We start from the raw sequence: 27,938 nt of genomic DNA, 5'->3' as shown, positions 1-27,938 counted from the left end.
TTAATGACTGCTTAAATGAAGATACCAAATAACCGTGTTAAAGTTCCTACAAGAGAACGAAATCGCTCATGTTCAAATTGTTCAACCATTTATGATGTCGATCACACATCCAACTCACGATCACGTCATAAATTTACTTAGTTCGTTTGCTCAGCTACTGAAATACATAAAATGGATGATTGTACGCTTACTAGTATGTATGTATATGTACATCTATATATATAAAAGAAAGTCGTGTTAGTTACTCCACTTATAACTCAAGAACGGCTGAACCGATTTGGCTGAAAATTGGTGGAGAGGTAGCTTAGAACCAGGAGACGGACATAGGATACTTTTTATCCCGTTCGACCGCGTTTCCTTGAAGTCATTTTATAACTCAAGAACGGTTGAACCGATTTAGCTGAAAATTGGTAAAGAGGTAGATTAGAACCAGGAAACGGACATAGGATACTTTTTATCCCGTTCGACCGCGTTTCCGTGAAGTCATTTTATAACTCAAGAACGGCTGAACCAATTTGACTGAAAATTAATCGAGAGGTAGCTTAGAAGCAGGAAAAGGACATAGGATACTTTTTATCCCGTTCGACCGCGTTTTCGTGAAGCATTTTATAACTCAACAACGGCTGAACCAATTTGACTGAAAACTGGTGGAGAGGTAGCTTAGAACCAGGAGACGGACATAGGATACTTTTTATCCTGTTCGACCGCGTTTCCGTGAATAAATAAGAGTTGAAAGTTTGTATTAAAGTCCCCCAGTTTTGATGCAAATCTATATGAAAATTGGTATTTGATAGGATTTCGATAGAAAGTAATTAAATATCTATTTTACGATATTTGCAAAATCAACCCTTAAGTTGGTTAAGTAGGGGTTGGAATTTTATATTAAAATCCGTTAATTTGGAAGCAAAAACTGTAAAAATTTGCATTTGGCTTTAGAAGACACTTCGTTTAGAAATCGGCAGATTTTGAAGCAAAGTCTATGAAAATTGGAATTTAGCTTTTTGATTCAAAATAATAGAACACATTTTTCACCGTTTTTGGAAAATCAACCTTTAGGGTCGTTTAATCGGGTATGGAACTTTAATTTAATATCCGTTAATTTGGAGCACTAAGAAAATTATCATAAGACATAATGAAGCATCTGAGTCACTGTTTGTTTTTTTAGATCAACCCTTAAGACTGTTATAAATCGCTTTTCTATTTACACACCTGTTTCAGCATTTTTAGCTATTCCACAACCCGATTAGAGTACTATAAGTAAATAAACTTTCTTTAAAAAAAACCGTTATTGAAGTTATAGGTACTTCTTTTCGCGTGTTTGTAAAAAAAATAACAAAAAATACAACCGACTTCTATGTCACTACAAAGTAAAAAATAATTCGAACGAAATATATTGAGCGCCGACTTCAGAAATATGTTCTAAACCAACATTTATTTGAATTATTTTTTACTATGTAGTGACATAGAAGTCGGTTGTATTTTTTGTTAAAATTTTTTTTACCCTTTTTAGTGATGACATAATAACATTTATATTAATACAATATAAAATTGTATAAACGTGATCATGAATTAAGGTACGGTCTGAATTTACATTGATTGGAACCGCCCGCTCGCAGGGCGCTGCCGCGCCCTGCCCGCTTAGTTTTATATTGTCTTATGTGTTCCAACCTAACCTAACTAAATAGTCAATGATTTACAATTTCATTAGAACCTCCTACACCAAATATCTTCAAACACGACTCAATTATTCCCATCGGTTGAGGAGTTACATATTTTTTCTCCGAGCCACATTATCAGACCCTTAAATAGTCAATGATGAACTGACTTTGCAATTTCGTTAGAACTTACACCAAATATCTTCAAACACAACTCAAATATCCCCATCGGTTGAGGAGTTACATATTTTGTCTCCGAGACACATTATCAGACCCTTAAATAGTCAATGATGAACTGACTTTGTAATTTCATTAGAACCTACAATAAAAAATAACACAATAAAAAAATAATTATTAAAATCGGTTCACTAACGGCGGAGTAATTCGTGTACATACATAAAAAAAAGATACCGGCCGAATTGATAACCACCTCCTTTTTGAAGTCGGTAAAAAAATAACAGAGTGCAGAGAGGTAGAGTGAATTTTATTTAATTGTATTTTTTATTTTCCTGTTCTCCTGTGGCCATTTCCTAATATTTACCAGTAGTTTATGGACATAATACATAAATTACACGAGTGAAACCACGAGGTACAGATAGTCACTCATAATTAGGTGGTACGAAGTTCACCGGGTCATCTAGTCTATATATATAAAAGAAAGTCGTGTTAGTTACTCCACTTATAACTCAAGAACGGCTGAACCGATTTGGCTGAAAATTGGTGGAGAGGTAGCTTAGAACCAGGAGACGGACATAGGATACTTTTTATCCCGTTCGACCGCGTTTCCTTGAAGTCATTTTATAACTCAAGAACGGTTGAACCGATTTAGCTGAAAATTGGTAAAGAGGTAGATTAGAACCAGGAAACGGACATAGGATACTTTTTATCCCGTTCGACCGCGTTTCCGTGAAGTCATTTTATAACTCAAGAACGGCTGAACCAATTTGACTGAAAATTAATCGAGAGGTAGCTTAGAAGCAGGAAAAGGACATAGGATACTTTTTATCCCGTTCGACCGCGTTTTCGTGAAGCATTTTATAACTCAACAACGGCTGAACCAATTTGACTGAAAACTGGTGGAGAGGTAGCTTAGAACCAGGAGACGGACATAGGATACTTTTTATCCTGTTCGACCGCGTTTCCGTGAATAAATAAGAGTTGAAAGTTTGTATTAAAGTCCCCCAGTTTTGATGCAAATCTATATGAAAATTGGTATTTGATAGGATTTCGATAGAAAGTAATTAAATATCTATTTTACGATATTTGCAAAATCAACCCTTAAGTTGGTTAAGTAGGGGTTGGAATTTTATATTAAAATCCGTTAATTTGGAAGCAAAAACTGTAAAAATTTGCATTTGGCTTTAGAAGACACTTCGTTTAGAAATCGGCAGATTTTGAAGCAAAGTCTATGAAAATTGGAATTTAGCTTTTTGATTCAAAATAATAGAACACATTTTTCACCGTTTTTGGAAAATCAACCTTTAGGGTCGTTTAATCGGGTATGGAACTTTAATTTAATATCCGTTAATTTGGAGCACTAAGAAAATTATCATAAGACATAATGAAGCATCTGAGTCACTGTTTGTTTTTTTAGATCAACCCTTAAGACTGTTATAAATCGCTTTTCTATTTACACACCTGTTTCAGCATTTTTAGCTATTCCACAACCCGATTAGAGTACTATAAGTAAATAAACTTTCTTTAAAAAAAACCGTTATTGAAGTTATAGGTACTTCTTTTCGCGTGTTTGTAAAAAAAATAACAAAAAATACAACCGACTTCTATGTCACTACAAAGTAAAAAATAATTCGAACGAAATATATTGAGCGCCGACTTCAGAAATATGTTCTAAACCAACATTTATTTGAATTATTTTTTACTATGTAGTGACATAGAAGTCGGTTGTATTTTTTGTTAAAATTTTTTTTACCCTTTTTAGTGATGACATAATAACATTTATATTAATACAATATAAAATTGTATAAACGTGATCATGAATTAAGGTACGGTCTGAATTTACATTGATTGGAACCGCCCGCTCGCAGGGCGCTGCCGCGCCCTGCCCGCTTAGTTTTATATTGTCTTATGTGTTCCAACCTAACCTAACTAAATAGTCAATGATTTACAATTTCATTAGAACCTCCTACACCAAATATCTTCAAACACGACTCAATTATTCCCATCGGTTGAGGAGTTACATATTTTTTCTCCGAGCCACATTATCAGACCCTTAAATAGTCAATGATGAACTGACTTTGCAATTTCGTTAGAACTTACACCAAATATCTTCAAACACAACTCAAATATCCCCATCGGTTGAGGAGTTACATATTTTGTCTCCGAGACACATTATCAGACCCTTAAATAGTCAATGATGAACTGACTTTGTAATTTCATTAGAACCTACAATAAAAAATAACACAATAAAAAAATAATTATTAAAATCGGTTCACTAACGGCGGAGTAATTCGTGTACATACATAAAAAAAAGATACCGGCCGAATTGATAACCACCTCCTTTTTGAAGTCGGTAAAAAAATAACAGAGTGCAGAGAGGTAGAGTGAATTTTATTTAATTGTATTTTTTATTTTCCTGTTCTCCTGTGGCCATTTCCTAATATTTACCAGTAGTTTATGGACATAATACATAAATTACACGAGTGAAACCACGAGGTACAGATAGTCACTCATAATTAGGTGGTACGAAGTTCACCGGGTCATCTAGTATATGTATATGAATGTATTGAATGTAGCGTAATACTTTGTAAATAGGTATATAAAAAATCCGACGTTTCTTCAACTGGATTGTGTAATTTAAATAATATTTTTAGGAAACACTGAATCAAAAAAAGCGCAATTTATAATTGTACATTCATTTTGAGAAGCCAGTCTGAAAGTCATAGGTATGCATACAAGTTATCATTAAGTTCTTTGGTTATAAAAATAGCCACAATAGTTACTTCATTTACTTAATATACGATGCATTTTTCCTTAAGAATAATTGGAAAGCAACGTATTAAATCAGCATTATTTATGTAAATTCGAAAAGTTATACTTATTTCAGTACTTTAACCTTCAAGAAAGTAGCGAACAATAGTTTTCAAAATGCTTCTTATTTAATTTACTTTTATTTCAAAACAGTTAACTTGAACAATTTTTGAGTCAACGACATGAATTTAGAGACGAATATAAAAGATACTCATTATGAAAGCGTAAAGAAGTTGACGTCAAAAGTTGAATAAATTAGACGTCTGTGCAACAAAAGTACGAAGTTTTATTTAGAAAGTGTAGTACAGATGTGCAGACAAACCCTATAAATCAACTGATTATTTTATTTACATTCATAGATTAGTAAAGATTACTCACTCCTAACAAGAAAATTAAACAGTTTTGACAATTGAAATTGACATTGTCATCTATTTTCGTGTTTGAAAAATATTAAAAAAATGTAGATTTTACATCATTTGCGAATGAAACGATATTTCTCCGCACTTTTAATTCGATTTCGTGTTTTTGCATCACTTAACTGCACGTGTCGGCATTGTTCCGCGTAAATTTCACCATGACAGCCATTAAATGACTGACACATTTGTCAGCCGTTTAAGCCATTTAATGGCTTCCTTCAATTACAAGGCGATGAGTTATCTATACTTATCTATGTTTACATTAATTACTTATTGATTATTATTTTATTAAAGGTTTGAAGGCTGTGGTAAGGGAGTGGCTGTAGTATACTCATCTGAGGCGTTACTAGTCCTCAGAGTTAGCAACACGTCTGTGCTCGACTTCACGTAAGACACGAATTCTATGTGGGATTGATAACAGATGTCCATGGGTGGCAGTGGTCACTTACCGTTAGATGAACAGCTCAATTGTTACTTTTATAATAGTAAAAAAAAAAATTTGTTTGTATAAGGTTGTAACTTCTAACAAAATATCACGATATAGAACATTAATTATTTCCATCATTTATTTATTCGTGAACATCGCGCATGAAGGTCCTTGAACCTGTCGTTTCCATATGACGGTATTCACACATGCCTTTCACACACAATTTCCCTAACTCGCGTAAAGAGGTGTTACTTAACATCTGCAAATTCTCAGCAACGCATAATCTGTATAGAAAACGCCAATGAAAGCTCGCAGGCGTCCTTGAGCGTCATTTTAGCGCTCATTCGTCGCAAATGAGCACGCTGATTAATTGCCCCATTCACAAGAACCTGCCTAATACGAGTTGGAATAATTAGCTCGCAATCTAGCCCAAGTCCCTAATATTACGTGTTACGATTGTGTGATGCAGTTTCTAGAATATTATTTCTTTCACTTAATAAAACAAATCAAAATTGTTTATTCAAAATAGGTTCTTTACAGAGCACTTTTTGACTGACATTATATCTACCACCACTTCACAAAGTGTTTTGTTATGGAGAAGAAGTTTCGTTAACATACATGCAAATGCTTCGAGATACATGCGAAGATCGCTACTAAAATGGAAACCTGACGGTTTCGTGTGACGGTCGTCTAAAGAGGTGTTACTTAACATTTCATACTCAACATCATCGTAATTCTCAGCGGCGCACAATTTGTACAGAAAACGCCAATGAATGCTCGCAGTCAACCTTGAGCGTCATTTTAGCGCCCATTCGACGTAAATGAGCACGCTGATTAATTGCCCCATTCACAAGAACCTGCGTAAAGCTACGTCCTTCGTGAGCGATCTTGACGCAAACGCAAACCGGTGCGGTGCGGCGCGGAAATTACAAACAGTCGATACTTATTGAAGTGTCCTTTGCTGCGTCTTCTTAATGAAAAAAAAAATTAACAAAAAAATAAAACCGACTTCTATGTCACAACAAAGTAAAAAATAATTTAAATAAATGTTGGTTTAGTACATAGTTCTGAAATCGGCGCGGTCACGGTCGAGGCATCGCGAAAAAATCGCTGGACATACATAAAAAAAAAATTACGCGACGAATAGATAACCTCTCTTCCTTTGGGAAGTCGGTTAAAAAACGGGGCCCCTGGGCACACCAGGATTTATATTTTTTGTTAAAGTACTATGAAAACATTTCAATTTAAAAAATGTTGACCAATTGAATTATTAATTCTTAGCATGTAATATAACATTATTATTGGTCTTTAGGGAGCCCCTTAGGGTCGGGGGCTCAGCGCACGGGCCCCTTAAGCCCTTATGCTACGACGGTGCTCGCGCGTGCGATTAAATACGCGGTGAAGCGATCGCGATCAGCTTGATATTTTGCGATTTGCATACGGTGTCGTCATAAATTGTTTTTGAAGTTTGACTTTTTTAACAGTGACAGCTGTAGTGACGATACGCACAAACATAGAACACAGCGGTCGCTACGCACCGCATGCATCGAAACCGCGTATTACCGCCGCGTATCGCTTCGCAATCTCGCATAAGACGCAGTTTATTCGTAATACGCAATGACATTTTATACTCAATGGTAATACGTATAGGATTAATTCGCTCGCTACTCATCCTAAGTATGTAAGTGTAACTTGTTGTATTGTGTGTGTGTGTTACATTTGATTAGAATTGTAAATAAGGTGTATGAGGCTTGCAGGTTTTGTTTCAGATATTTGTAATTATGGTATTAAAGGTGATATGGGCATAAAGGTGGTAGAACACTTTGTGGTTCAACTCCGGCGGCATCACCGCCACACCTATTTCTACCTATTAACAGCAGTGTCAAGCGCTGAAGTGTTCTAGGTTGTAGGGTGTAAGGAAGACATACTTTTCTTAGCATGTAATATAATTTTCCGAGGTGTTTCAGCTTAGTCATCAGGGGTAGCGGCGTATTAGTGACTGACTTCAGGAAGGTAACTAAACTTATCTATGATTGTCCATAGGCGACAGTAGCCACTCACCATCAGGTGGACTGCATGCTCGTCTGTTGCTCTATGTATATTACATATAAAAAAAATTATGTCGTTTTCGAATGGTTACTCAGAGAAGGAGCCTAGGAACCCTTAGAGTCTCAAATTGCCGATGTTGTTTTTAAGAAAGACAAGAATCTCATTTATTTGTAAAACTCATCATCATTATAGCTTACATCATAACTTGATTAAAAAAGCTATGAACTACAACCTATAACCTTATTCTAGAATTACCACATCAAACAGTAAATAACAATGTTAATATAATGAACGAGTGCAAAACTCTTTGTTTTCATACAACTTTTGAAAATTTAAAAGCGTTCAAAAACAAAGTGTTGCCGGACCGCAGTTTATTTTGAGCGTAATTAGTTGCTTGAAGGAGAATTTTAAATTAAATTTTACCCCCAATGGAGACTCAGATGATTGTTTTTTTATTTTGAGTTTCTGCTTCTGTTACGTCACAGTATAACAGTTTGTTTCGTTTTTCAGAAGCAAATCCAAAAAGGTTACAAGTTCGATTCCCGTTAGAGAACGGTCCTGAGTCGATTACAGATGTCTTTGTTAGGTCTTAAAGGCCTTTAAGGCTATTTAAGGCTCTTTTCAAGTCCCAGTCAGAAATCGAATCCGAAACCCTGAACCAACCATCCAACTACCAGTGAACCCACCATTACGCAGGTCATCGCCCCCTTATTAGTCTCCCTAATATTATTCAAATATGATTAAGCTAGCCTCAGTTTAATTACCAAAAACATATACATACAAAAGGAGAAAATCCTTAGAATTAACCATTTAAAAGCATTAAACCCAATAAAGGACATTACATCCCTTTAAGGGCATGAAACAAGTAATTTACATGAAATCGTATTTAAAGAAGCGTGTTAGAACAGGGTGGCTAATTGGACAGCTTTGAACAGCCCCTATCAATGGCCTCATTTGAAATTATTATTACTCAAGTTTATTGCAATTCAAAAATGGAGATGTTGTCAAGTGCATAACCTTATAATGTTATATGCTTTATGCTACAATTTTCATGCATATATTCATATTTAAAATTTTGTAAATAACTTATTTTTTTAATTTATAGTGTAATTGTAAATATATAGAGTCCACGAGGACTCTATACGAATAAAGAAAAAAAACATTTTCATTTTAATTTCATTTTCACATAATTATTAAATATTTATACCACATACGTACCACACATATTCGATCCTACCACATAATATTTCGATCCGATTTAATCTCTCTCAGAATTTAATCTCATACCCCAGGGTTTTTAATTTTACCTATTTTTAATTGCATCAAAATTGGTTTTGTGATTTATCTGTAAAAGCGGCAAACAGATGAAGACACATTAATAATATCAGCGTGGACAGCAGATATAAAACAAATTATTCGTTTACAGACATAAATAAGATAAATCTAGGAACATTATTATGCAAATGCTAAGATGCTCACTGTAGCATAATCTAACAGATCCATGACTTCATCTCAGTGCATCGCTTCAGATTAAGGTCGGAGTTCAGTTAGCGTGTCTCCTAGTCCTAGGAATTATGTGAAATTGTTTCTTAATCCATCTTCCCGTATGCGATATTTGACGGTAAACTCAATGCGTTTAAACTCAAAATATATGCATTACTAGCTGACCCGGCAATCGTTGTGTTGACATATAAATAAAAATGTTAAGGGTGAACAACCCTTATCACTTAGGGGTATGAAAAATGGTTAGTAGCCGATTCTCAGACCTACTGAATATGGATATAAAATTTGGTGAAAATCGGTAAAGCCGTTTCGGGAGAGTACGGTAACTAAGAATTTGGCACGAGAATTTTATATACAAGATTATGCAAAATATATTATATTTTTTACATCAGTAACCTACTATCCCTCCGGCAAGGAGCTTGGTTATTGAGAAGAAGTGGCAAAGGAAAATTCAATACGCACTTTTCTATAAAATATTATTAACAATTACTAACTTAATTATAAAATATGTAGTGCAGAAACTAGCTTAAATCACAAACCGTTATTTTTATTCTATTAATTCTACATTTAGTTTAGGTACATTTAGGTAGGTAGGTAGGTTTAGTTTAGGTAGGTTAGGTAATAGGCAGAGTGTATCTTTAAATACCAAACATATGGTTATTTATTTTATGAAGAATTAATTGAATACTATAGGATATTAAATTGTAACATGTAGTTTTTTCTCCAAATCGTTTTTTATTGAAGTTAAAGTGACCTACTTAGTAGAGAATATTTTAGTATTTCCCTTCCCTAAAATTATATTTTCTTGTAAACATATTTCATTTACTGAATCCTTATACTTAAAGCATTTCAGTCGGGAACATCGGATATCTTCGACTTTCTGTGTCATTAACCTTATGTTAAAACTCTTACAGGGTTGCAAAATTGGGTTTACGACTTATATTAGGACATCTAGAGTTTTACGTAAGGACTAACATCCCAAACGAGTGCTAAAAAGAAAACTCCGTACTAACATTTTACGATACTCCCAAACAGACTATTTCTAGGCAATTAGACCGTACTGAGTATCCTCAGAATGTTTACTAAGCTCAAAACGAATCTAGACAAATTTTAAGTAATTAGGTGTTTTGTGTAGATTTAGAGGGTTTCACAAGGCCTAAGCACTTTTATTTATTATTTATCTTTAAAGGGCAAAAGTGACCGTTAAATACAGAACTGTAAAATTATTGTTAAATTTCATTTACATTCTTAAATACATAGTTAAATGTAATAGGTAATAGGTAAATATCTTAAATATCTGACATATATTCGTTGAATTAAGATTTATACCTTTGCATGTAAATCATTATCATCATCAACTCATTATTGTCCCACTGCTGGGCACGGGTCTCCTCTCAGACTGAGAAGGATTAGGCATAGTTCACCGAACTGCATGTAAATATCGCATACATATTAACCTTTACTGTCCCACTACTGTGCGTAAATCTCTTATTTAAGTAAGAAGAGTTGTCCCATAGTCCACCGCACTGGCCAATTGCGTATCAGTTTTGAGAATGTTTTTTTTAAGAGCTCTCAGGCATGCAGATTTCCTCATTATGTTTCCCTTCGCCATTACATTTGCCTAATGGTAACTGTGTAATGCTGTTGTGCGTTAGTTTTAAAGGTATTTAGGACAAATTCACGTGTTTTCACATATTTATTTCGAAAATGTTCAGGAACCTCCCGGAAAATATATCAGTTTACGTTCTAACAGTGTCTAAAAACCCAAAAAAGACCTATGAATGATACTATTCAACCATAATAAGTCGCAAACATTCTTCCAAAAGTTTACCTCAATAAGTAAATTGAGGAAAACCGTTGCAAAATTCCTACCATTATACTAAAAGACATTCCCAATGACAATCTACACAAATCTTCTTTATTGTTATAATATTCTTGTGTACATACGAAATCCTAAACTTTCTGTTTTAAAAGCAAATATTCTGTTTTAACCATAACAGCAGAGTTAAGCGCTGCACTGTTCTGAAGGGTGTGGCTAGGGATAATACTTTTCCAAGTCGTTTCAACTTGATCACAATATAAATGGAGTCGACTTCAGATATTACTCTAATCAGAACTCCTAACTAGGGTTGATTACTGATGTCCATGGACAGCATGGGAGTGGAATAAGAGCACGGTAAATGGGTGTCGCCGCCCATGAGCATCTGTAATCAACCCCGAAAAGATTAGATTCCTACCAGAGGTTGGCAACAGATGTGTTGCTAGTGTTGCTTCCCATGAGGACTAAATTAGAATGCCTCAGATAAGCATGTTTCCCTTACAACCCTTACAACACAGCTACTTTAACACTGGTAACAAGCAAAAATAGGAAATAGAAGTGATTCTTTCGAACCAAACCCATAGATATCCATACCCATACCCATAGAGAGATACCCCTAGATAAAGATGCATTTGTGTAATTAATTCAAGGTTCAAGCAAACATTAATTTACCCAACATTAACATATTTATTTCACAAGTTCAGAAAAGCGAGCTTCATAAGCGTAATTTTAATGAACAACGTTTTAAACTTACGCCGTAAATTTGTCCATTAACGAAGAAAATATGTGTGGGTTGCTTACGCTGTTATTAAAGGGTTGATTACAGTATGTAAACTTTAATACCTGTAGTAAAATTGATACAGTTAAAGCAAATAGCTCTGTGGTGTGGTTTTGGGTTTGGGAACCTAAGGGACCGGGTTTGAATCTTCAGTTAGAAATTGAATTTTGAAAGTTTAAGTAGGAATGCATTTGTGATCAGTCTATGAAGGTATTATATATAAAAAACGCTTTCTACACTCACAGCCCCACATTAGAATTCCCTGTGTCATCGGAGCCATGGACACACACATAAACAAATACACAAACACCCAGACCCAGAAACAGAAATCTAAATTCATCATCTAGATATCTGTCTGACCGGGGATCGAACCCGGGACCCTCTGCGCGTCAGACCGGTATGGTGACCGCTCCGCCACACGGGTCGTCGATATGAAATCTACTAATTTGCAATCGACCAGGATTGTGCATTATGACTTTTATGACATTGATTTTTCTCTTTCTTAGAGTAATGACGTAATACTTTACACAAAATACTTTCAAAATAAAAAATGGAAGATAAGTGTATTAGGTTAGGTTTTCCCAAAATTGGCTTACCTATGTGTAAATTATAAAGTAGAAATAAAGTAAACATAAAGTAGAAGATACGAGTAGATCCGTATATTTATTATTGTATGATATTAAAAAGAACGGTTGTTGCGGACGGCGAATAAAATAGTCTTAAGTTGTGATTATAAATTGTTTTTTAAATGCATAAATTGTTATTTAGTTAAGGTTTATGTTATATTACGTTTTGTTATGTATTAGAAATAAGTTTTATGTAAATAAATAAAGGAAAAATATAAAAACCCCTAGGATAGAAAGAGAGGGACATGTATGAGCGAGATAGCGTGTTAGAGAGAGAGGGCTATAGGAAGTGAGCGAGACGGGAATAAGAGCGACTGCTGCGTTAGCCCCCCGTCGGTTGTAACACTCACTTTGCCACTTAAGGTGGCTAGAAATAGGGTCCGGCACGCTCCGGAAAATAGAAGAATATTGTAAATGGTCAAGAAAAGAAAATACAGGAAGAAAAATTCAATTGGAGTTTTTATTGCAAACCCGTACTCAACATTGGTCCTTCGATCGGCGGATACAGAAAAAAGAAGCAACCAGCGCGTCTACAATGAACACACGAAGCAAGAAGACCCACTCCGAGTCCGGCATCGGCGAATCGGAGCACCCTCCGCCAGGTGGGCGGGGGCTGTTCCACCGTATATATGAAGAATCGCCGAGATCGCCATCGACCGCAGTCCTCACCGGGACGCCCGCCGGAACATCCGTCGGGAGGATCCCACCAGGAAGGGTCCTCGAGCGCTCCTGTACGCGGCACCGCACACCCCGAGCACCCCACGTCGCAAGAGATACCGTCGCGCTCCAAGTCGCCTATATGCCGGCCCACGTCTCCGGCATATAGCGCGGCGCCCAGTATACGTTCGCATCGTTCGTCGGTCAGCGTCGCGGCACGAGTTAGGCTAGTCGAATACGAAGCGGAAAAGGAGCTAGCTGAATTAGAAGAGAGAAGAATACAACTAAAGAAGACGCTAGTAAAGAAGCGGCTAGAAGCGGAAATCTCTGCGATCGAAGCGGAAGAGGGGGGGGAAACTATCTGCGACCAAGAAAGAATACACGACTGGGTGAACAAGAGCCACGAACACGCCGGAACGCAAGTACACAGGGAACAGGAGGTCCTACCTCCCCCGTTAGAAGTACGGGGGGAGGAACGGCCTCGGCAGAGGGGAAGGGGCATCGAACAATTAGCAAACGCCTTAGAGAAGATGATGCACGTACGACCCCCGCCGCGGCAAACGTCGGAGCTCCCAGCATTCTCCGGGTCCGTCATGGAGTGGCTACCCTTCAAAGCAGCAGTAGAAGATTCGACGCGTCTCTACAAATTCAGCGCCACAGAAAATTTATTGCGGCTTCGAAACAGTCTCCGTGGGGAAGCGAGAGAGACAGTGCTCTCTCAACTGTACACGGCGACTCACCCGGACAGCATAATGAAGACGCTAGAAATGAAATACGGTCGACCTGAATATATCTTCGATAAAGCAATGGAAGAACTGAAGAGACTCCCAAAGGTCGGCAACTCCAGCAGCGAATTGAATGAATTGGCCATCAAGTTACAGAACGTCGTCTACACTATGAAGAGTGTGGACCACCGTGGTTATCTACGAAATCCATTACTGATAAGGGATGTAATGGAGAAGCTAAGCCCTCACCTGGTGAGCAAATGGGCGGAATACGCGGCGATCAACGAAGGGAAGATTGCATACAGCGACGAAATCACAATACTCTCGGAGTTCCTGATGGGTGAAGCAGACAGGGTACTACGCTACACGCACACGGCGAGGAACAGCGCTCCGGGGCTTCTCAGAGGGGAGAGGCCAGTAAGGAGGACAGCACCTCGGGAGAAGGTCTATTCTACGAGTGAATCGACGCGTGAAGAGCGAGCACCTAGCTGTCTACGATGCCAGTCTACAAGCCATCACACTCCGAAGTGCCCTCAGCTGAAGGAACTCACCATCAACGACAGGTGGAATTGGGCGAAGGAACAGCGGTTATGCTTCAAATGCATGACACGAAGACACAGTAGAACCACATGCAGAGCGAAGCCGTGCGGAGTCGACGGGTGTAGCATGCAGCATCACGCCATCCTACACAAGACTGCAGAGCCCGCCAGGAGGGTGGAGACTTCTGAGTGCACAGATCAGGGTGCACCCGCAGCGGTCATGAGCGTCACATCAAAGGTGGCACCAAGAGCGGTGCTATTGAAGACATGTGAAGTAAAACTCAGCGGTCCACGGGGGGAGATAAGGACGCACGCCCTCCTGGACGAGGGGTCTACGGTAACCCTTATAGATGAAGAATTGGCAAGTCACCTCACCAGCGGCGGACCGAACCAACCTCTAAACATAAGAGGTATCAATGAACAAAGAAGAATCGACAGCAAGGCGGTCAAGATTCAAATCAAAGGTCTACACGAACATGAAGCATACTCCGTGACAGCCCGCACGGTGAAGGGACTTCAATTGCATCATCAGCGCGTACCTCAGAACCTGGAGCGGTATGCACACCTGCGAGTCGTAAGGGAGAAAATCAGCACGGGAGAAGCTCGGCCTCGCATACTAATAGGCACCGACAATTGGCACTTAATAGTGTCCCGACAGCTGCGCGCCGGCAAGAAGAACGAACCTGCCGCATCAAGAACAAAGCTGGGATGGGTTCTACATGGGTCGGTACCTAGGAGGTTCGTCTACCAGGACCAGGCGGCCGTGCTTCACGTCTGCACGGGCGACATACAGTTACAGAAGCTCGTCGAGTCGCATTTCGACGTGGACTCGCTCGGCGTATCTACGAAAGAGAAGATTAACAAGTACGACAAGAGAGCCAGCGACATCTTCGAGGCGACCGCCAGACGGAAGGACGGACACTTCGAAGTGGGTCTACCTTGGAAAACTGACAACCCCACACTCCCCGACAGCTACGAGCAAGCATACAAGAGGTTACGCACATTGGAAAAGAAGATGGAAAATGAGCCCACATTCAAGAAGGAATACAGCGCTCAAGTGGCTAACCTGCTGAAGAAGGGTTACGCAGAAGCATGCGACGGCAACGAAGAAAGAAGTAACGTCAAGTGGTACTTACCTCACTTCGCGGTTGTCAACATTAACAAGCCAAACAAGATACGAATGGTATTCGACGCAGCGGCCAAGATTAACGGAGTCAGCTTGAACGACTACCTGCTGGAGGGGCCCGACCTGTTGGCGTCTCTGATTAAGATCCTGTTTGGTTTCCGCGAAAAGAAGATCGCGGTGACGGCGGACATAGAAGAAATGTTCCTCCGAGTGAAGATACGTAGCGAAGATCAACCAGCCCAGATGTTCCTGTGGCGGGACGAGTCCAGTGAAGCCCCGCGCAAGTACAAGATGACGTCAATGATATTTGGGGCCTCGAGTTCGCCGTACCTCGCTCACAGCGTGAGAAACAAGAATGCCGCCGATTACGAAGAGGGATACCCGGAAGCTGCGCGAGCCATAAGGGAACGCCATTACATGGATGACTATTTAGATAGCTTTCAGTCAGAAGAGGAAGCTATAAAGGTCATAAGGGACGTCATTCATGTACACGAACAAGCCAGCTTCAATCTGCGGGGATGGAACTCCAATAGCCCAGCTGTCCTCGCGAGTATTCCCGACACGAAGAAATCGAAGAATGTCAACGTGCAACTGACGACACACCAGTCGGAGAAGACCCTGGGACTAAGGTGGAACCCGAGCGAAGATACCATAGGCTTCAATACGGACATTAAGAGGGTCCCCACCGAAGTCAAGTGTCAACAGCGAGCACCGACCAAGCGTGAAGCACTGAGCGCCGTCATGTCAATCTACGATCCCCTGGGCCTCGTAAGCCAGTATACGATCACCGGGAAGATATTGCTACAGCAACTATGGGTCAAGAAGGTCGGCTGGGATGAAGAGCTACCTAGGGAGGAAGCCGAAGAGTTCCAGCAATGGGTCGCCGGACTACAAGACATCTCGAACTTGGCCTTACCACGTTGCTACAGCCGCGACATGACTCCGAGCTCAGAGCTACAGCTGCACATATTCAACGACGCGAGTGAACAGGCCTACGCGACCACGGCGTATTGGAGGATCACCCATAAGGATGGCACCGTGGAAGTTGTACAAGTCATGGGCAAGGCTAAGGTGGCGCCGTTGAAATTACTCACGATTCCCAGGTTGGAGCTACAGGCAGCACTCATCGGGGCGCGTATGGCGAGCACCATCCTGAAGGAACACGAATGGAAACCAGGGCGAGTCTACTACTGGACGGACTCCAAGACGGTACTTCATTGGATAAGGAACGATAAGAAGAAGTACACACCGTTCGTGGCGCATCGACTGGCGGAGATAGGCGAGCTGTCCCAGGTGGAAGATTGGCGATGGGTGCCCACGGCCGACAACGTAGCCGACGACGCCACGCGAATCGAAACGAAGAAGATCACTGGCGCAGACCGATGGTTCACCGGGCCGTCATTCCTGAGCTTACCAGAGGAGGAATGGCCTACCGAAGCTACAAGCAGTGACACTTCAGAAGAGGCGGCGTACACCATCACCACAGACGACATCACGGACCGCATGGGCTGCCTGCCGGACATAACGAGGTTCTCCGCCTACAGACGACTCATAAGGGCCACAGCGCTAGTTCAACTCTACGTACAGAAGCTAAGAACAAAGAACAGAAGCCTGCTGTTAGAAGTCTCCCACATACAAGACGCCGAGCTGCGGTGGATACGACAAGCACAACAGGACTCCTTCGGCGAAGATCTACGTAGACTGCGGGCTGGACAGCACTTACACCGGCATAGTAAACTAGCGAAGTTGGACCCCGTCATCGAAGAAGGAACACTGAAGGCCCGAGGCAGAATAGGAGCCTCTAAGACGTCGACGCACTCGAACCGACCTGTAATATTGGATGGTGGTCACCCCTTCACACGCCTACTAGTGATGGACTACCATCGAAACGCCGGACACGCTAACAACGAGAGGGTCGTAAACGAGCTGCGACAAAAATACGTTATATTTCGACTACGACCGACAGTAAGAAAAATGGCTAAGGAATGTCAATTTTGCAAAATAAGGAAAGCAACGCCGCAAACACCGCCACGAGGGGACTTACCAGAAGAGAGGACAAGTCCAGGGCATCGACCGTTCAACTACTGCGGCGTGGATTACTTCGGCCCCCTAACAGTCACTATTGGGCGCCGACATGAGAAGAGATGGTGCGCACTGTTTACCTGCTTAACTACACGAGCAGTGCATTTGGAGTTGGTGTCATCGCTGTCGACCGACTCGGCAATTATGGCACTCCGAAGGATGGCCGCCAGAAGAGGATGGCCACAGGTGATCTTCTCAGACAACGCAACGAACTTCAGAGGTGCTGACGTCGAGCTACGAAACGCGTACCGGGCATGGGGTCCGGAGCTACATAACTTCTGTCTACAGTATGGAACCAGCTGGCGTTTCATCCCACCGGGGGCTCCGCACATGGGCGGGGCATGGGAGCGGCTCGTGCGGTCAGTCAAGACCGCGCTGAGCACCACACTGAACGAGAAGTCACCCAAAGAAGAAGTCCTTCAAACGCTACTGGTGGAGGCCGAGTACTGTGTCAACGCTCGGCCACTCACGCACGTCTCCGTGGATCCCGCCGACTCAGAAGCACTAACCCCCAACCACTTCCTGATTGGGTCGTCGACCGGGCTGCCGCTGACGGGACCCTGCGAGGAAGCCGACCGCAGCGTGTGGAGAAAAGCACAGGCGCTGGCGGACCAGTTCTGGGGGCGGTGGGTCAAGGAGTACCTGCCGACGCTGATACCTCGAGGACAAGAGACAAGGGCATCACGACAACTACGGGTCGGCGACCTGGTCATCGTGGTCGACAACACGCTACCCCGCAACACATGGCCACGCGGCATCGTCGAGCGAGTGCACGAGGGACCCGACGGCATCGTTCGCTCAGCAGACGTGAGGACCAGGGGAGGAGTCTTCAGGAGGCCCGTGGTGAAGCTCGCCGTCCTCCAGATAGGGAGGGCTACGACGGAGCTGCGCCGGGGGGAGGATGTTGCGGACGGCGAATAAAATAGTCTTAAGTTGTGATTATAAATTGTTTTTTAAATGCATAAATTGTTATTTAGTTAAGGTTTATGTTATATTACGTTTTGTTATGTATTAGAAATAAGTTTTATGTAAATAAATAAAGGAAAAATATAAAAACCCCTAGGATAGAAAGAGAGGGACATGTATGAGCGAGATAGCGTGTTAGAGAGAGAGGGCTATAGGAAGTGAGCGAGACGGGAATAAGAGCGACTGCTGCGTTAGCCCCCCGTCGGTTGTAACACTCACTTTGCCACTTAAGGTGGCTAGAAATAGGGTCCGGCACGCTCCGGAAAATAGAAGAATATTGTAAATGGTCAAGAAAAGAAAATACAGGAAGAAAAATTCAATTGGAGTTTTTATTGCAAACCCGTACTCAACAACGGTAATGCACCAATTATATTCCTGTACATAAAAATATTTGGATTGTAAAAGAAGAGAAAATAAATTGCTAATTTAAAATAAAATTGAAAATTAGGCATGTTTTCTGCTTGGCAGGGACCCTTGCCAAGGATGTCTTTAAGGATATCCTGAAATGCGAGAGGATAAAATGAAAGGTCTTGCCCGGGAACTGTGACAGATAAAGTATTTTAATCTAATCCGGAAGGATAAAATACTTCACCATTTAGATATAAACCTGAGGATCAGGTACCGTATTTAACAGATCGGTATGACGACTACTTCTTGTAAAAAAATAAATAATTGAAAAAATATATGATCGTAAAATATATTTTTTATTCTTGTTTGGCGAAAATTGAACTAGAGACTCAAACGCTCCCAAGAATCAATGATATACACTGAAATTTACTTTTAAAATAATTTGTATATACGAGTACTTTTCTTAACTATTAATATTGACTTCCTAGAGGCCATCGTATTTTTATTAACAATATACATTAATTAACAAAACATTAAACACCAAAGAAGACAAAAGAAAAAATATAACAAAAAAATAAAAATTACAGCACGTTTTAACTACCATGAATACTTTGAAGTATTCTGACCAGTGAACCCAACAAGTTATCCGTTGCTTTATTAAAAGAAACTTCTCAACGTGGACGCATCTGTTGGAAATACGATACTTTGATACTTTAATAAGTTGAAAAAGTTTATCCGCTTCGTATAATGTTTCGAATTTATTTGAATATACGAAAAATAGCTTTTAAGTAACTCTGTCAAACTCAATTGCAGTTTGTACTTATTATAAGCAGATTCAAAATTAAATAGTGTGTTTTAAATGTTTATTAAATTATTTATGACGCAGATAAAAAAGAGGCGATGGTGATTTCGGAGTCGATCCACAGAGAATACTACCATATTCAAGCTTTTTAAGGAACGTACAGATGAGTAGAAAAAACATACAACCGTACATAGTACCATATCCTATTTCGAAGGCCTTAAAAAATAATTGCTTAGTTATTTATTACTAATGTCTATTATTTCCGTGAAACTCATTTGCAGCCGTATAGCACGACTGCTACTATGGCCGTCAAATTATAATAATTACTAGCTGACCCGGTAAACGTTGTGTTGCCACATAAATAAACAAATGTTTAGGGTGAACAACCCTTATCACTTAGGGGTATGAAAAATAGATACTAGCCGATTCTCAGATCTACTGGATACGCATATAAAATTTGGTGAAAATCGGTAAAGCCGTTTCGGAGGAGTACGGTAACTAACATTGTGACACGAGAATTTTATATATAAGATTATAAGTATGAGTATTTAATGTATGTATGGAGGTACTTTTACAAGTTGGGCGTGGGTGAGCGTTAATTAAACAAAGAATAATGTCAAAAGTTATTTTCCTTTAATTCAGCAATATTTTATTATATTTTCGCTACTTTTATTGTATCGTTAAAAGTCGTAACATTTCACGACCTTGTTATAATATTAAAGCCTCTGAAATGGCTACTCAATGCATAAAGCTTTGTTCAAACTAGGGTTGTTGCGAATATCAGCATCAGCATCAGCATCCGCTGATTATCAGCTTTCTTTTAAATATCAGCATCAGCATCAGCAGTGATAAGGAAGACATTGAGGCGTTCCAACTTAGTTCAGGAAAGCAACGCATCTGTTGTCAACCTCAGGTTGGAATCTACTCTTATCTACGGTTGATTACAGGTGACAATGTGTGGCAATAACTCACTATCAAGGGAACTTTCATTACTATAAAAAATAAATATTTATAAAGAAATGTACCTTTATTTCTCAAAATGTGTACCTATATTTATTCAAATACGGCGTGGCAGCAAAATGAAGTAAGTAATAAAACAATGATTATACAATGACTCAAGGAAATGCTGGTTAAGTACGCATATTTAAATCCACTCCATTTTAAGGCTTTCAAGGAAAGAGGGCATTCAGAGAGCGTCCTTGCAATACAATACAATTTCCTTTCAGTAACAACCTGGCTACTTGCCACCGCTGGAGTGAATCGTACAAATTTGTTACCAGTATTATAAAAGCCTTTTTTTATTTTAGAAGCCCATTGCTGGGCAAGGGACTCTTCTAACTACTGGAAGGGGATTTTTTATGATGTGGGAGTAGCAGACAAGCATGCAGTCCACCTGATGGTAAGTGGCTACTGCCGCCCGTGGACATCTGTAATCAACCTCAGATAGGATTAGATATTCCTACCTGAGGTGGGCCACAGATACGCCGCTTCCCCTGAGGAATAAGCTGGAACGCCTCAGAAAAATATGTATTCCTTACCACACCCTTCAAACCAGAACACAGCAGCGCTTAACACTACTGTTATGAGGTAGAAATAGGTGAGGCCGTGGTGCAGCCGGAGTCTAACCATAAAGGGTTCTACCACCTTTAAAATAAGGTCTTGAAAATACTCTGCTCCTTACTATGCAACTCCATTTAATTTTAATAAAATTTTTTTTTTATTTTTTTACATTTAATTTTTTACATTGCGGAAGGTAATGTTTTGCGACATATAAGGTAACGTTGGAATTTTCTAAAATATAGTCCACTTGACGTGAGTTAACATTTCAGTTAATTTCATTTAAGCCGTAAGAAGGATTTTTATAATTAAAAGTTATAAGAGAACACTGTTTTGCCGGGTAGCCTGTTAAATAACGAATATTTTATTTTCCAATTACAAGGATGTTTAATATTATCTTAGACCAAGGTAAACGAAATCTCAATTCGTAAGGGTGCATTCAGTCAGCGCCCGCAATACAATTTCCGTGGCACCAACCTGGCTATTTGCCATCGCTTCAGGACGTACCTGTCTTCATAGTATCTTCGTTTCGGGAACTGTCTCATATACTCGGAATCCAACTGTGTGATATGTATTTCCATGTGCTTAAAATTATTTTTGACAAACAGATTTCTTTTTTATTTTAGAGAAAAACGGTTTAAAACTAAAATTATTTTGAATTAAAATTGTTTTTAGATGTTTTCATTACAAGTTAAACTTAACTAGCCTTACTTTGATTTAAATTTTTTATTTTATTTTTATTTTATTTTTTATAAAAAGATGGTCTTCCGGTTTTAATTCTTATATCCATTTTTGGAAAATAATTAATTTAAATTTTCAGAAAAAAATATTTACCTCGACAATCTTTTTTAACGTGGCTATTCATACATTATTTTATAAATATTGTTTTCATTCTAACTTTTTTCTAATTAATATCCCATAGTGTACTACATTAATCTCTTCTTCAAATAAGGCTACCCAACTCCTACAAAACTATATATACAGGATGAGATGTCAGCTAAGTGCGCTTTCGTCCGCACCCCACAAAACCTTTCGGGGACAAGCTAGCCAGTTGCCATTGCCTTCAGATACACGTCGTCGCACTACAAGACATCCACGATAAGAGTGATTACACGCTCTAATATTAAAGCTTTTTATCTGAAATTTATAAACTGTTTATTTTTTTTTTAAGAAATCATAGTAGCTATGAGTGTGCAATATTGGACATCTGTCAAGGTTAAATATGATTGAAGGACTTCTTGGGATTGGTCATAGCTGCATTGCTATCCATCCTTCTGCATTATCAACATTTATATTGTATTATAGTTTCCGTAATAATTTATGTCCTAAAATATCTTCTGCATTCAGAAAACTCTCCCCAAATTCAACAAATTTTAACTATTGCACGAGTACAGGATGTGATCTCAGCTAAGTGGGCTTTCGTCCGCACCCCACAACACAATTTCCTTTCGGGGACAAGCTGGCCAGTTGCCATCGCCTTCAGATACACGTCCTCGCAGTACAAGTCACGACAAGTACAAGAAACGATAAGGGTGATTACACGCTCTAATTTTCGATTTAATCTGAACTTGTGTTCTGGACATTTTATCATTTTGAAACAGCGTTCGTGCAATCCACATGGTATTTGGTTACTACCGTGCGTGAAAAATACCTACAGATATTTCTATGTTTTCAAAGGAGGGTGAAGTATACTAATTCGCACTTGGCTAGAACGGTAAACAAACAGTGGGATAGTAATGGGTGACATTAACTGTTCCTTCTATCTCATTGAAGGTTGATCTTCAAATAAGATTGGACTCCTTCCTGAACAAATTTTAACGCCTTGTGTAAGGATCTCTCCGTTACCATCCTTCAAACCAGAACACAGTATTAAGACACTTCTATTATTAACCAGAACACCATACGAAATGTACTATGTTATTTCTTACAATAAACCATAATTGACGTCATAGGTTAGTAGGAACGGCTACACTACCAACCAATTACACTATTTTTTTTACTTATACAAATATTTTCGACGTATGGAACAGATTCGTACTAGTTTATTGACCAACCTAGCTAGGGCAAATCTATCTAAAGCTAGATTAATTATATTTACAACTAGTTGAGCCCGCAGCTTCACCCGCGTTTTTAAAAAAATAACATGACACACATATAACTGAAAATTTGTACCTTCATTGGAATGACAGTGGCGCCATCTGTCGAAAATTGGTCGTACCAACTCAGAAACCTTTGTGGGCTCATAAACAACAACTTTGATAAAGATCATCACATGATCAAAAGCAATTTATAGAACATACAGTCAAACATTCATTGTTATATATATAGTAGAAGATAATCACTTGATCTTAATTTCCTGCAACAAATTCACCGCCGACGCCATCTCAATTTTATAAACAACATCGATTGAAATCGTTAAGCATTAACGCTAAAAACACTGAATCGTAATGTACAATGTTTATTCAGTTCCCGATAAACGTCGAACGCATCCCACGATAGTTAGATTGTATTTACACTATCCGGTATCAATAACGAACCGATACCGATACGTTTATCTGTAGTGATATTGTTTCAAATATTGGAATAAGCTTTACTGGTTCGAAGGCTGTCACATTATTTGCAATGTTAAATATATTTTAGTATATCTGAATTGTGGTCGCGGTGGTAAACAGTATGCGTTGGCTGTTGATAAAAAGGTTGATAAATATCATACTCGATATTGAAGTTAGTACAATTATATAAATTGCGGTTAATTTATTACCTAAAAAGCCTATATTTTTGTACTCATGGTTCCGACTTCCTGTTATGTAGATGTCATGTCCATAAAAAGACAAGTACGTAACAATTTGGCCCAGAACAAAAATCTAGATTTATCATTCATTCACTGTCAGAGAATCACATTTGGATTCCTCTACGTCTACTTACTACGTCTTCAAAAGTTGAAAGTAAAGTAAAAACTTCCAAAAGATGTTCGATCACATACACCCATATTAACATTGAATTTATCTATTTTTTGCGTCGATATTTGACTATTTCTTAATAAACATTAAAATTGTCAAATTTCAATTTTGGTAAGCAAACAATGGATTGATTTTTAATAACGGGTGATAGATTAGTTATCATCATCGTTAACTGAACTATTGCTTAATACAATATGTCTACAATTAATTTGTATACTATTTTCATGAAGTATAATTCTGGAACGCTAATTACAGTCAGTCTTCCGTGATTCATCCGACATCGGATCGTTTAATGTAAAACCTTTAACATCTCTGCAATAACTCGCAGCTTCATTCTACGGAAATCTGTACAAATTCTCTGAACCGGGATCGCGAGTGAATTATTCAAGGAAAACAATTTAAAATACCGTTTGCTTTCAGAAATTGCGAATAAAGTGGCTGTGGATCTGTTCTAAGACCTTTTTCAAAAGTTGTTAAAACGCAATGACAGAAGCCGTTATTTTGAAGTATTGATAAAAAACCGTTTTCTTGCAATATAACTGGTGTAGAAAACTACTTGCAGGTACTTAAAATATTAAAAATATAGTTCAAAAAACTAAAAAACACGCTTTTATGATAAAATCAACTAAAAAGCTTTCGGTATTCTATTTCATTCTTTCATACATGCAGGGTAAGATAAGGATGTATGTTGATCTCTTCCTACTGAAAAACGGAGTTACTCACTGACAAACATACAAGTGAAGCTAACATAAAGCGTGTAAAAAGCAGTGATACTGGAAGAAACTCGGACTCTCAATCACGTGTCGGAGAATCAAACCAGAGTAGCACTTATAATTTATGATTTCTGAAACTTATGTGCGTAATATAAATTAATAATCACTTGCTATGATGGCTAAGAAAAACGTCGTCGTTTATGTAGTTTTAAAATAAGTTTTTCGTTAAGAATTCATGAAATGAAAAGTTTACCTATTGTGATGTTATCCAAAGTTATCTAAAACTAATATTATGTCTTTTTATATTGTTAAAGTCTTGTTACAAATAAATACACTAGAAATGTTAAATGAAAAATTCAAAGACACAGCTACTTTTAAAATTTCACAACACGTAAACGAAGCTTATGTCGTATGTAACGAAGGCTTTCAAGGAATCATTGCTAAGTCTTTCATTCCGGGCTTATTCCTCGAGAAATAAATACAGCCTTCAACGGGAGAACTGGGACTGGGTGTTGAAATATTTGCTTTAAAATCGGGAAACTTATATAGGTAAGTGGTTTATCTTGTTAAGAAAAGTGCTTGCGAGTTTTCGATTTATTCTCATTAAACTATTACAATACTACAGTGCCACTCTACGGTTTAAATAGTAAATTTGTACAGGTAATAGTGTTTTTTCTATGTTATCTTTATTTTTTGTTCTGTACCCTTACCATGAGATTTTACGTTTAGACAACGTAAAATTGTGATATGTTTTGATAACTCATGGTAAGGGTACTGATCCATTTTTTACTGTTTTACCGTGACTTTTGGTACTTTAGTAATAGTTTTTGTAAATTTAATATTTTTTGGCGACAAATATGCATTTCAAAGATTGACTATCAAACATTAAACCAAATTGTATGTACTTAACGGTTTCCTACTCTTTGTAAGGATAGTTTCCTATTTTTTAGCTTTATCTGTTCTGAATTAAAGGGCTTAGGCTATAGGGCCAAGATGGTTAAGTGCGGGTAGAATTTCACAAAGCCTTGAGAAAACTATAAATTACATATGTGTCCCTAAATGTAGATCAACTGATACAAGAATTCGTAAGAAGCAATTTTCTTATTTCTTTTCTTTCTTCTTATTCTGTCTTTCTTTACCAGTGTTTAAGAAAATCGAGAAATCACTGTAAACACACACACTCACACTAACACACACAAATACAAACGTTATTTTAAATGATTATTTATATTTTCTAAAAGAAAATGTGTTATAATACAATATGTTATTTAACTATGGATTTTCACTACTATGTTATTGAAAATAATTTCAGCGTCAAGCAACTAATAATTAATTTGTAACACTGACATGTTTTCAACAAATCAGAAGCCTATATTTAGAACGAGCCTGCGAAACGGCCTGAATTTAATACCAAAGTTTACCATACAATAGGGTTGGCGATCTAAGACCGATTCATCGAAGAATCTATCTTTTGGACTAAAAATATCGATTATTATAATCGATCTGCAGTAATGGAGCGATTCAGTGAATCGATATTTCATCCTTGGAAATCGTTTTTTTTTAAGTTGTTTGAATATTAACAAATGTGTTATAGACATTTTTTGCTGACGGATACGTATGTCAGTGTTTTTTTGATCCTGACGACCCTTTTTTTCGCTAGCTATTCAGGGGTCCTTGAAAAGATCGAAGATCTATTTTTGGAGGAACGATTTTTAGGCCTCGATTTTTGTGAATCGCTTTTTCACACTTCGATTCGAGAATCGATCTTTTTCGGAATGGATCGCCAACCCTAGCATACAACATCGCTTATACAAACGACATGAACTGCACAGGCTAAGCTGGCACTGAATTTGAATTGTAAAGCAAAATATTTTCCTTTCAATATATGGAGCTCGATAAACGGATCGCTGGGATATTTGTGGGTATATCCCACGGGGATATAAGTTATTAGTTTTGGTAACTTTAAACGTGGAGTTAACCTCGTGGATTCAATTTGGGAAAGTTTGTTTCTAAATTGGGAAGGAGAATTAAAATGAATATTGGAGGTTTATTAATTCCATATTTAAAATCATTAAGGATGAATTAATATAATTTATATTAGTTTACAGTATTGAAGCATAGCCTCGATTTGTGTGGATCGTCACGGATCTAAAAACCTAAGCAACTTCGCGTGCGATCAGTAGTAGGATGGATGATAGTGACGTCATACGCATTAAGGAACTTAGGAGGGCACATTAAACCGTAGATCCCTATTGTTATCACCAGATTTAATCAATTTTTAAAATTGTCGAAGACCTTATGTGCAGCTTAAACGGGTAGGCCTCTACCCTGCAACTTTCTTCACCAATACATATTGTGGAGAAGCTCCAGACCTCCCCCAGCAGTGAGAAATGTAAAGCGCTATTGTCATTCAAATTTATATTCAAAAGTCAATTAATACCCAAAACTCCGTCGGTATTGCTTTATTTCAGAAGTAGAAAATAAACTAAGTCTGTCACTTTACAAACTCAACATCAGACAAATTTTAATCAAAGTTCATCAAAACTTATTAATAGCAAATTTTTTTTGTTAAACAAAATATTTCCTATCTAATTTTTCTTTGGAGATCCCAAAGTGCTCCACGTAGCTCTAGGGATGGTTACCGGGGGTGTTTACCCCCGCATGGGCATCTGCAATCAGATGCCCATGGGCATCTGACTGAAGATGCTCATGGGCGGCAGTATACATTTGCAAAATTTCAAAATCCTTTCTTAGCGGATGCCTACGTCATAACATCTACCTGCATGCCAAATTTCAGCCCGATCCGTCCAGTGGTTTGGGCTGTGCGTTGATAGATCACTATGTCAGTCAGTCACCTTTGAGTTATATATATTTTGATTACAAGAAAAACTTGTATGTAAAGATTCATACCTTCGCAGCCGGTGAACTGGATGGCTCATCGAACAACGCCCAGACCTTGGGCTTGACTCTCTGCCACACCCCCACGTCGCCAGAGAGATAGGCCTCCTCATAGCCGAAGAGCCTCGCGATCTCCTCCTCTGAAGGTTTCTCACTGTCGATGTCCAGCTTATCCAGGATCGCCAGGGTATTCTGTGGAAGAAGAATCTTGTTTAAACATTTTTACGTAAAGAATGTAACGAATTTTCAAAGATTTTTTTGCGGTTCGCCACACCTGTTTATATTTTGGAAAAGGGAGATCTTC

The 27,938-nt window shown here is 38.6% G+C and overlaps 1 protein-coding gene across 1 annotated transcript in view; it reads right to left on the bottom strand.

Annotated features, from left to right (window-relative positions):
• The window catches only part of LOC140753957 (potassium voltage-gated channel protein Shaw), a 248,457-nt gene that overhangs the window by 105,056 nt on the left and 115,463 nt on the right, over positions 1–27,938 (bottom strand). The window contains exon 4 of the mRNA XM_073088818.1: positions 27,647–27,826. Coding sequence (XP_072944919.1) covers positions 27,647–27,826 — 180 coding nt within the window. The remainder of the gene's footprint in view (positions 1–27,646; positions 27,827–27,938) is intronic.

This window comes from Epargyreus clarus, unplaced genomic scaffold (genome assembly GCF_041222505.1).
Source record: "Epargyreus clarus isolate Ecla_fem2 unplaced genomic scaffold, WU_Ecla_fem_2.2 ptg000027l, whole genome shotgun sequence".
In the NCBI taxonomy this organism is placed as follows: Eukaryota; Metazoa; Arthropoda; class Insecta; order Lepidoptera; family Hesperiidae; genus Epargyreus; species Epargyreus clarus.
Note: the sequence above shows the minus strand (reverse complement) of the source record. Positions and strands in the feature narration are given on the sequence as shown.